General features: G+C 58.8%; 1 protein-coding gene across 1 annotated transcript in view; it reads right to left on the reverse strand.

The window, feature by feature from the left end:
• Nucleotides 1-10,592, reverse strand: part of BICD2 (bicaudal D homolog 2 (Drosophila)) — a 52,633-nt gene that overhangs the window by 8,456 nt on the left and 33,585 nt on the right. Inside the window, exons 2-3 of the mRNA XM_014529503.1 lie at nucleotides 8,961-9,279; nucleotides 907-1,059 (exon numbers count right to left, since the gene is read on the reverse strand). Of these exons, the coding sequence (XP_014384989.1) occupies nucleotides 907-1,059; nucleotides 8,961-9,279 (472 nt within the window). The remainder of the gene's footprint in view (nucleotides 1-906; nucleotides 1,060-8,960; nucleotides 9,280-10,592) is intronic.

The raw sequence follows: 10,592 nt of genomic DNA on the forward strand, positions 1-10,592 counted from the left end.
CTTAGACAATAAAAAAAGAAAAGAAAAATGTAAGGAACCCACTGAGAGGCAGCAGTGAGCGCATCTCGGATGGCCGAAGCCCAGAGGACATGCCTAGGATGGAGCTGGGCTCCACCACATGCTGCTCAGGCTGGAGGCGAGGTCTCCCTCTCCTCGGGGCCCTTGTGCGGCCAGAGGCGGAGCTCTGTGCTGCGTTCTTGGGGAGAAGTGTGCTCTCTGCTGGCTTTTGCAAACACCGAGGTTCTGTTGTTGGGCTAAGCACGTGGCCCACACTTCCCTCTGCAGAATTCCCACTGGGGGAGGAGGCCCCTCAGTGCCCACTGTGGAGCTGTGGCGCTGGCTGAGAGAAGCAGGTGCCAGGGAGAGCACTGAGACCCTCGGGCCAGGACCACCTGGTTGGCCGGTCACAGGGGAAGATGAGCCTCCTCGTCTCACCCGTTGCTGAGTTACTGAGGACAGATGATGGCTCGAACATCCCCACTGCTCCTCAAGGTAGACCCTGGCTTCACCCAGAGGGTCCCTCAAGGCCGGGACCACAAAGGATCACAGGGGGCTGGCACCTGAGACAGCAGGAGGGATGCGCAGGCCGACACCTCCCAGGCACCACAGGGCAAGGGGACATCGTGGGCTTCCCGCCAGCACCCCGGAGGGGACTAAGCTGGATACCCAGCCTCTGAAGATTTTTGGTGTCACCTCTTCATCGCTCCTGCATCTCCCATTTCTGCTGGCCAGGAGGCCTCAGCCAGGCCATGGTCAGCCAACACTGAAGCCAGAGGCCCCGTTCTTACGGTTGTGGGGGGGCCAGACCCTGCACCACACTCCTGGTCAGCCTTCTGACAACGCAAAATGGCAGAATGAGGGGGTGTGAGGGTCACGGCCCAGAGCTAACCCCAGCCAGCCACTTGCCTGGTTCTGCCTGAGCACAGACACCTGCTTCTGCAGGCTGATGTTCTCCTCCTCCAGCTCCGAGTAGTCCTGCAGCAGGCGGGCCTCCCGGAACTTGTACTCCTTGATGTCATCCCGGAGGCGGCCCCGCTGAAGCTCCACGTTCTGATTGATCTGCCGGGAGGAAGGCGGGTGTGAGCAGCCTGCCCAGCTGGCCCTGCCACCCCTGGGGTTTGGGGGGCTTGGCGCAGTCAGGCCAAGTGTGGCTGCCTGCAGGGGAGCAGGGGCCCTGGGCAGGGTGAGGGGTGAACAGCGAAGGGCTCTGACCCTTGATTTCTTCATCTGTAAAATGGGTTACAGTGGTGTAGCCTGTGGGAACAGCTCAGCAATTCCACCTGCCCTGGCAATGCTGTTCCTTGGCTGCACCCCAGAGAAACGAAAGCACAGACTGAAGAACAGAGAAGCATATGTGGGCCCGGGCCAGTGTGGCTCAGTTGGGTAAGTGTCGTCCTGTGCAGTTTGATTCCAGGTCAGGGCACAGGCCCAGACTCGGGTTCAATCCCCAGTCTGGATGCGTGCAGGAGCCAACAGATCAATCTCTCTCTAAAACCAATAAAAACATTTTAAAACATTCATACAATTGACACAATGCCACAACCCGAATGAAAACATTATCACGAGGGAAAGAATCCAGACACAACAGGTCATGTATTGTATGATTCCGCATAAATGAAATGTCCAGAAGAGGCAAAACCAGAGATGGAAAGTAGGTGAATGGCTGTAGGGGGCAGGGGGAGATCGGTTTGGGGGGGATGGGCAGTGTCTGCTAATGGGGCTTCTTTCTGGAATGATGAAATGTTTTAAAGCTGATTTGAGATGGTGCATAATCTGTGAATATACTAAAGCCCACTGACTTGTACACTTTAACCCCTAGAGTGCCAGGGAGCGCGATCACGCTCCTCCTGTCTTTCGCCAAAAGTGCCGGGAGCGCTATCACGCTCCTCCTGCAGTGTCCAGTTCTAAGTCCGCTTTTATTAGTGATGATGATATTGCTAAATATGTCAATTCTTGCTGTGAAGATGACGATTTTGTGGAAGATATTGAATATATAACTTCATTTACTTGCGATTCATAATTTTCCTAAACTGCTGTAAAATCAGCAAAAATGCCTTGGCAATTTTAGCATAGTTCCTAGGATATTGGTTGGCACTCAAAGGGTTAAATGGGTGAGTTGTAAGGATGTAAATTATCTCTATGAACCTGTTAAAAAATAGTTCCTGCCTTCAGGTTGCCTTGAGGATTCAGATGTCCTGCAGGGAGAGGCTGCCGTGTGTACCATGTCCCAGAACCTGGTCCCTTGGCCCCAGACTCTGCGACATCCTGGGGTCACCTTTACGCTGCAGGACCTTTAGCAGTTCCCTGACCCCTGCCCACCAAATGCAGCCTCCCCTGTGGAAGCAACTGAAACTGTCTCCAGACAGAGCCAGTGTCCCTGGGGACATAACTGACCCCTAGACACACTATCTCCCCTCACCTCCCCTGTCGCTCCAAGTGGCCTCCCTGTAGATCTGCAAAGATCTGGTGCCCCAGCCAATGCCGCCGCACCTGGGCCGAGGCACCTGCTGGGCCCACAGCTTGCTCTGTCCTCTCCCAGTGCACGGGCCTCTCCGCGGGCACGGAGGGTCCTTGTGATGGCATCCATGCACCCAGTGCAGACACGATTCCAAATTCCATGCAGGCACACACAAACAGCAACGTGATATTATTAAATGAAGTAGATTTAAATTTAAAAAAAGAGCAAAGAAAAGCCACAGAGGAGGGATCATCACGTATAGCTCCCAAGACCGCTAGCAAATGGAAGGGCGCAAACTCTGTAGATGGGCCCGGGAGGTGGATGCCGGGAGTCAACACCAGGGAACTGCCTGGAGAAAAGGCCTGGCCCCACAGAGCAAAGCTCCTGGCAAACAAGCAAAACGAAGCATGACGGCAGTGTGAGTGGCCACTTCCATGAGGGACCACACGGGCTCGCTTCCATTTACCTGGGGAGGCAGCTGGGAGTCCCAGCCGGGTGCGCATGCAACCTCGCCTCTGGGCCTCGCACTGACACCCGACGACGGGGCAGTGGGTTTCAGTGCCAACTGAGTGCGGCCCCAGCATCCAGATATTTGCTCAAACACCAGCCTAGATGTCCGGGATCTTTCGATGAGATTGACACTGAAATTAGCCAACCATGAGTAAAGCAGATGACCCTCCACTGTGTGAGTGGGCCTCACCAATCAGTCGAAGGCCTTAAAAAAACAGAAACAAAAAAACTCCAGAACTCTCAGAAAGAGAATGCTGCCCCCAGGTGGCCTTCGGATAGAGCTACAACATGGACTCTCCCCAGAGTGCTCACCAGCTGCCCCCCTGCGAAGCTGGGGCTGCCAGGCCCTATAGTCCTGGGAACCAATTCCTTACGTGATTCTCTGCGTGCACACACACACACATGCTCCATCTCATGCACACACCCTCCATGACATACACGCACACACCCTCCATCTCGTGCGCACACCCTCCATGACATATACACGCACACGCGCCATCTCACGCACTCACCGTCTCACTCATACTTTCCATGATATACACCCTGTCTCACGCGCACACCCTCCATCTCACACACCCTCCCCATCACTCACGCACACGTCTCTCTCTCACACACCCATTCATCTGCTTCTCTGTGAGCCCTCACCACTAACATCAGAATGTGGGCTAGGCACTGGCTTTGTGAAGAGGACTGGGTGCCCCTCCCCTTCAGTCCAGCCTACCCTCGGCAGACACACCTGCGTGGGCACCTGCCCGTTCAGTGTGGGGAGACTGGGCCAAGGAAGGGTTGGCCATGAGCAAATTCTGTCCCTGTCCCTGTCAACGGGCTTTATTTAAAACTAAGCATCTCCCCTCAAGCGGACACCTGTGCTGAGCTAAATCCGCACAGACTTCCTTCACAGGGTCACCTGTTCTTCATGGAGGTGAAATTCACACACCCAAAGGATCGCCCACGGAAAGTGTACGAATCAGCGGGCCGCTGACTCAGAGCACCACTACCCAGTGCCAGGGCATTTCATCGCCCTAAAAGGAACCACACGGCCATTAGCAACCAACGCCTGCTTTCAGTCTCCATGGGCCTGGACAATGTGTGGCACCTGCCCGTCTCCACAGGCACTGTGCTGGGCTTGGCCAGCAAGGGACTCGCCCCCTCCCTTCACTGCTGAGCACCAGCTGTGCTGGGGACTCACTGCAGCTGAAGCGCCCCCAGGTGACCCCCAAAGAAGGCCAGAGGTGGGGGACGGGTGGGGTGGGGGGTGTTGTGCTGCCACAGAAGCTATGCCCGCAGCACGGCCAGGGTGCCGCCTGTGCGGGAGTCCCACAGCCCGAGTCCCAGCCCTGAGCCATGAAGTCCACACAGGAGAGGTGACCACTGAGGCAGAGATGGGAACAGCGCGGCCACAGGACAGGCATGCCAAGGCGGTCACCACCAGGCAGGAGGCCCCGCAGGGGGAAAGCCCTGCTGGCACCTTCATTTCAGACAGGAAATTGAAGAGCATAAGCTTCTGCCTTTAAGCTAGTGTTTTGTGCCAACTTGTCCAAGAAAGCGAATACAGGCTTGCTACCAGGACAGAGTGCTGCTGTAACAAACACCTGGACGTGCACGTGGCCACGGGGCGTTCTGAGCGTGACAGGAAAAGGCCAGACTGCCCGAGGCTTGGCAGAACTACCATGGTGTGGGATTCTGGGGAGGCGCGGAGAAAGCTCCTGGTCTCAGGAAGTGCATGTAGAGAGGGGTGTGATGGGGTCAAAGGGGCCCGGGGGCGGGGGAGGCCCCTGGAGAAGCAGCGAGCCTGGCTGAGCTGCGTGCTGCGTGGAGAGCTAGTAAGCAAGGAACGTGACACTTGGCTAAGAAGTCTAGGCAGTGCCTGTTGGAGGTGCAGCTGGTTTCTCCTGGTAAAAGGAGAGAGGAATTAAGAACTGGTAAGCAAAACTCACCCAGAATCTGAAGATTTAGGAAATTACCAGCCTGTCCTTACTGCAAAAGTTATTAGAGTGTTTTGGAGAGAGCACAAGGGTGTGGCCCCGCCCACGGCTGGCCTGGAGCCGCAGAGCACGGAGCCCAGGCCTGTTCTCGGGCCTTGACGCCCAGTGCGCCTTCCGCCACAAGGACAGGACTTGCTGGGACCCGGGCGCTTATTCCTTCCACGCCTTCCCTCTTGGAATGAGTGTGTCTCTGCCCCTCCCTGATTTCTGGAAGGAGGCAGTGTGCACTGGGAGTTTTACCCCAGGATGGACTGTCGAGTCTCTCCACCCCTGACTCGGAGGGATTAGCTTCGATCTGGGACTTAGAGTTGAAGCTGGAACAGGTTAACACTTTAGGTTAGGATGGGGTGAATGAATTTTGTATGTGGGAAGGATATGAATTTGAAGACCAGAGGGTTTCAATGTGTTCAAAATATGCTGAAAAGCTAATCCCTAGAACCTGTGAAATCGAAGAAATAATCAAGTGAACAGGAGGAGGCCGTGGGGATTAGGGTAGGCCCCATCCCATGACCAGTGTCCTCACGAGGGAGAGTTGAAGGTGCAGACACCCAGTGGGAGGCCATGGACAGCCACGTCCATACCACCAGGACGGCCAAGGAGCTGGCGGAGGCGCGGGATGGACAGCAACACCAGGGGGTAAGGACCCATCAGGACAGGAAGGCCAGGGGGTAAGGACCCACCAGGACAGGAAGGCCGGGGGGGAAGGGCCCACCAGGACAGGAAGGCCGGGGGGTAAGGGCCCACTAGGACAGGAAGGCTGGGGGGTAAGGGCCCACCAGGACAGGAAGGCCGGGGGGTAAGGACCCACCAGGACAGGAAGGCCGGGGGGTAAGGACCCACCAGGACAGGAAGGCCGGGGGGTAAGGACCCACCAGGACAGGAAGGCCGGGGGGTAAGGACCCACCAGGACAGGAAGGCCGGGGGGTAAGGACCCACCAGGACAGGAAGGCCGGGGGGTAAGGACCCACCAGGACAGGAAGGCCGGGGGGTAAGGACCCACCAGGACAGGAAGGCCGGGGGGTAAGGACCCACCAGGACAGGAAGGCCGGGGGGTAAGGACCCACCAGGACAGGAAGGCCGGGGGGTAAGGACCCACCAGGACAGGAAGGCCGGGGGGTAAGGACCCACCAGGACAGGAAGGCCGGGGGGTAAGGGCCCATCAGGACAGGAAGGCCAGGGGGTAATAAGGGCCCAGGACAGGAAGGCCGGGGGGTAAGGGCCCACCAGGACAGGAAGGCCGGGTGGTAAGGACCCACCAGGACAGGAAGGCCGGGGGGTAAGGGCCCACCAGGACAGGAAGGCCGGGGGGTAAGGGCCCATCAGGACAGGAAGGCCACCAAGGGCCCCCGCTTGGTAGATGAGGCTGACCCCTCGCCCAACAGCAGTCCTGCTTCTCAAGGGCCATGTCCGGCATATGCACAGGGCCTCGCTCTGCCTCCAGCAGCTGCAGACCTATTGGCCTCCTGGGACTCTACTTCTCTACCTACAAAATGGAGTTCAAAGCCACGTCCCAGGACAGAAGCTAGCTGGCCTGTCTACATATCATTCAGAGGTCAGGACCATAGACCACAGGGTCTCCTGGGTTAGGGGGACATGAGGGGTACAAACACCTAAGCCAGTTGTCATAAGGAGGATGGACAGGCTGACTCATCAGTCACTGGACATAGGTCAGGGCTGGGCACGGAGGAACAGATACCCTCCTCGTGAAAGGGGCATCACATGGGGTGACCCGCAAGGCCTGTGCAACTGGGTTATCCTGAAGCAGCTACAGGTTAGTGTTCAGTGGGGACAGTGCTTGGTGATGTGTCCTCATGATCCAGGCTCCTCAGCCAGGCCTGAGCCTTGGCACAAGCCTCGTGCAGGAGGGGATTGGCCATGCCAGAGGCACAGAGCTTGGCATAGCAGCTTGGGCAGTAGCGGTAGGGGAGGGCTGGGAGCAGGGGAGGGCTGGGAGCAGGGGAGGGCTGGGAGCAGGGGAGGGCTGGGAGCAGGGGAGGGCTGGGAGCAGGGGAGGGCTGGGAGCAGGGGAGGGCTGGGAGCAGGGGAGGGCTGGGAGCAGGGGAGGGCTGGGAGCAGGGGAGGGCTGGGAGCAGGGGAGGGCTGGGAGCAGGGGAGGGCTGGGAGCAGGGGAGGGCTGGGAGCAGGATACGAATGGAGCTAGCAATGGAAGGGACTGACCAGGACTTGGTCCAAGCTGGTGGCAGGAGGGAGCTTCCTCCCCACCAGGAACCAAACGGCTCCATGTGGCCTGCCCCACAGAGACTTCGGGGATAAGGATGTGCTGGGAGCTGGGGAGGGCTGGGAGCAGGGGAGGCCTGGAGCAGGGGAAGGCTGGGAGCAGGGGAGGGCTGGAGCTGGGGAGGGCTGGAGCAGGGGAGGCCTGGAGCTGGGGAGGGCTGGGAGCTGGGGAGGGCTGGAGCAGGGGAGGCCTGGAGCGGCTGGGAGCAGGGGAGGGCTGGGAGCAGGGGAGGGCTGGGAGCAGGGGAGGGCTGGGAGCAGGGGAGGGCTGGGAGCAGGGGAGGGCTGGGAGCAGGGGAGGGCTGGGAGCAGGGGAGGGCTGGGAGCAGGGGAGGGCTGGGAGCAGGGGAGGGCTGGGAGCAGGGGAGGGCTGGGAGCAGGGGAGGGCTGGGAGCAGGGGAGGGCTGGGAGCAGGGGAGGGCTGGGAGCAGGGGAGGGCTGGGAGCAGGGGAGGGCTGGGAGCAGGGGAGGGCTGGGAGCAGGGGAGGGCTGGGAGCAGGGGAGGGCTGGGAGCAGGGGAGGGCTGGGAGCAGGGGAGGGCTGGGAGCAGGGGAGGGCTGGGAGCAGGGGAGGGCTGGGAGCAGGGGAGGGCTGGGAGCAGGGGAGGGCTGGGAGCAGGATACGAATGGAGCTAGCAATGGAAGGGACTGACCAGGACTTGGTCCAAGCTGGTGGCAGGAGGGAGCTTCCTCCCCACCAGGAACCAAACGGCTCCATGTGGCCTGCCCCACAGAGACTTCGGGGATAAGGATGTGCCTCGGGAGAAAGAGGCGGCTGAGGGTGTGTGGGGATCGGCAGGCTTTCTCCTGAAGCACTGACAGGAAGAGCAGGGATCCCGGCCCCACCAGACCTGTGGGACTGGCTGAGCTCGCTTCCTGGCACCCAAAGCCCGGAGTCAGCAGGTCCCAGCACTCTCCTCACAGCCCAGGAGAGGCGCCTCTGGAAGAGGGAGGAGGCAGAACGAACGCGGGCCTGAGGAGGTCCATTTCCCACCCTAACAGCCCCCCTCCCCACCTGGACCAGGGCCATCCTGTGGGAGGAAATGGGGTCACACACTCCAGTTCCAGGCCGCCAGGGCTGCCCACCTCCAGATCTCAGCCAAGCTCCTAGGCTCACAGGCCGCAAAGCCCTCAGACGCACATGAACCAGAGGGGGAAGGGCTGGTTCATTTGGGTCAGAGGTCATTGAGGCTGGCCCTGGGCTCTGTCCCAAACTTTGCCAGTGTTCCCTCTGAATCCTGTGGGACCCTCATGTCTAAGAGCTGTATGCCTGCCTGTCACTACCCTCCCAGGAAACAGTCTGGGCCTCTCGGCGGCCCAGACAAGCCCTTTGCTCTTCCTGAGCACCTGGGGCTCTGAGGAGGCCCACGGCCACGGGTAGGGCTGCAGCTCAGACTCCCAGCTGACCCGCGTCCCTGTCCAGCTCTGTTTAGAAGTCAGTGGCCCACCTGGCCACTTGCCCTCCGCTTTCCACTCAGCCACGCCTCTCACGGCCAGGTCCTATCAGGGTCGAGCTTGGTCCTGGGTGCCATCTGCAGTGACCCCCTTCTGACTTCTTCGTCACAAGATGGCAGGGACGCTCTAGTCCCACTTTCATCTGAGGAACGAGCTGTCCTGAGACCAGGATGCACAGCTCAAGCAGAGCCAGGACACTTACTGGCTGAACCACATGAGGCTGGGGCTGAGCCGATGGGACAACTGGGGGTGTGACCGCACTCCGGGGCTGCCTCCTCACCAGGGAGCAGCCTGCCCATGCCCAGCCCGAGGTACCTCCTTCAGCTCCTGTGCCACCGAGGCCAGGCGCTCGCCCTCCGACTGAGCATTGGTGAGCACGTTGCGCAGCTGCTTCAGCTCCGTCTGCAGCTCCAGCACCTTCCGCTCATAGTACTGCTCCTTGGAGGCCGACTCCTGGATCAGACTCTCCTCCCGGCTCTCACCATCCGCGGCCACCTTCCTGTGGTTCGTGTGTACCTGTCCAAATGCCTGCGGGAGAAGAGACACCGAGAGTAGGCCAGGCCAGCACTCCTGCAAGTGCACATGGAGCCAGACATGGGGTGGAGGGTAGGGAGTGGGGGGACTGACTGTAGATCTGTCCACTCATCCTGGGTAGACACCTATGCCCAAGGGGGCCCAGCCTGCATGAGGAGACCAGAGCATGAACCAGGACACTCAAAAGCAGCCAACAGGCCACCACGTGTGCCTAATTCGAGACTCCACTCGCCTGCCCAGGACCTGGGCACAGAGCTGAAATTGTCTGACAGGGGAGAGGATGCCGCCACTCCAGACCCAGGGAGGTCTTTGGGATGTGGGAGGCAAAGGGTCATGGGGGGACTCAGGGAAGAGCCCATGGGTGAGAGTAACTAGGCCAGAGTCCTGTGCCGGCGGGCGCCTCCCATCATGCCTTGTCCTCCAGGCAAGGGGCAGGCCCCAGGAAGTACCTCTACTTCTCTTTCCCTCCCACCCTGTACATCCCAGCAGCCAAAATGGAACCCCCACAGGCCAATGCTGTGTGCCCTCCCCGTGCCCGCTTTCCACAGGCTGCCCTATGCCAACCTCGGGAGAGGGGAAGACCTGTCTCTTTACAGGGCTCCTGAATAGCAAGGAAATTAATGCCTTTATTTCTTGAGAGAAACAGGAACATTTCCACTCGTTTACTATAATCTAGGTCTAGGCTAACATGCCAATATGACCAGACAAATATAATACTAAGTCCAGGAATTTAGTCCAAGAAGACGCCTGGGAAACCGAGCAAAGGTATGTATAAGATGCTACTAGGCAAGAGTGTTTCTAATATAACAAATTAAAACGTAGAAAGTGACTGGCCAGCCCTAGCTGGTTTGGCTCAGTGGATAGAGCGTTGGCCTGCAGACTGAAGGGTACCAGGTTCAATTCCGGTCAAGGGTACATGGCCAGGTTGTGGGCTCGAACCCCAGGAGGGGACATGCAGGAGGCAGCCGATCAATGATTCTCTCTCATCATTGATGCTTCTATCTCTGTCTCCCTCTCCCTTCCTCTCTGAAACCAATCTACACTAATAAAAGACAAACGTGCAAAATGACCGTACCTTTGCTACACCTTAAGCCATGCCCACCAGCCAATCAGAGCAACTATATGCAAATTAACCCAACCAAGATGGCGGCCGGCAGCCACGGAGCTGGAGCAAGCAGGAGGCTTGGTTGTCCCTGGCAATAGAGGAAGCCAAGCTTCCCTCCCTCCCACCCTGGCTGGCTCTAAGCTCCTCTCAAGGCTACAAAGTTTCAATTACAGAAGGTAAATAAATCCCAGAATAAAAAAAAAGAAAAAAAAGAAAAAAAGGAGAGGCTGGGAGCTTCCGTCGCCGGGGTTGGGGGGAGGGGGAGGGCTTGGCCAGCCTGAAAACGGCCCTCAGCCCCTCACCCAGAC

The sequence above is a fragment of the Myotis brandtii genome, unplaced genomic scaffold (assembly GCF_000412655.1).
Source record: "Myotis brandtii unplaced genomic scaffold, ASM41265v1 scaffold684, whole genome shotgun sequence".
Classification (NCBI taxonomy): Eukaryota; Metazoa; Chordata; class Mammalia; order Chiroptera; family Vespertilionidae; genus Myotis; species Myotis brandtii.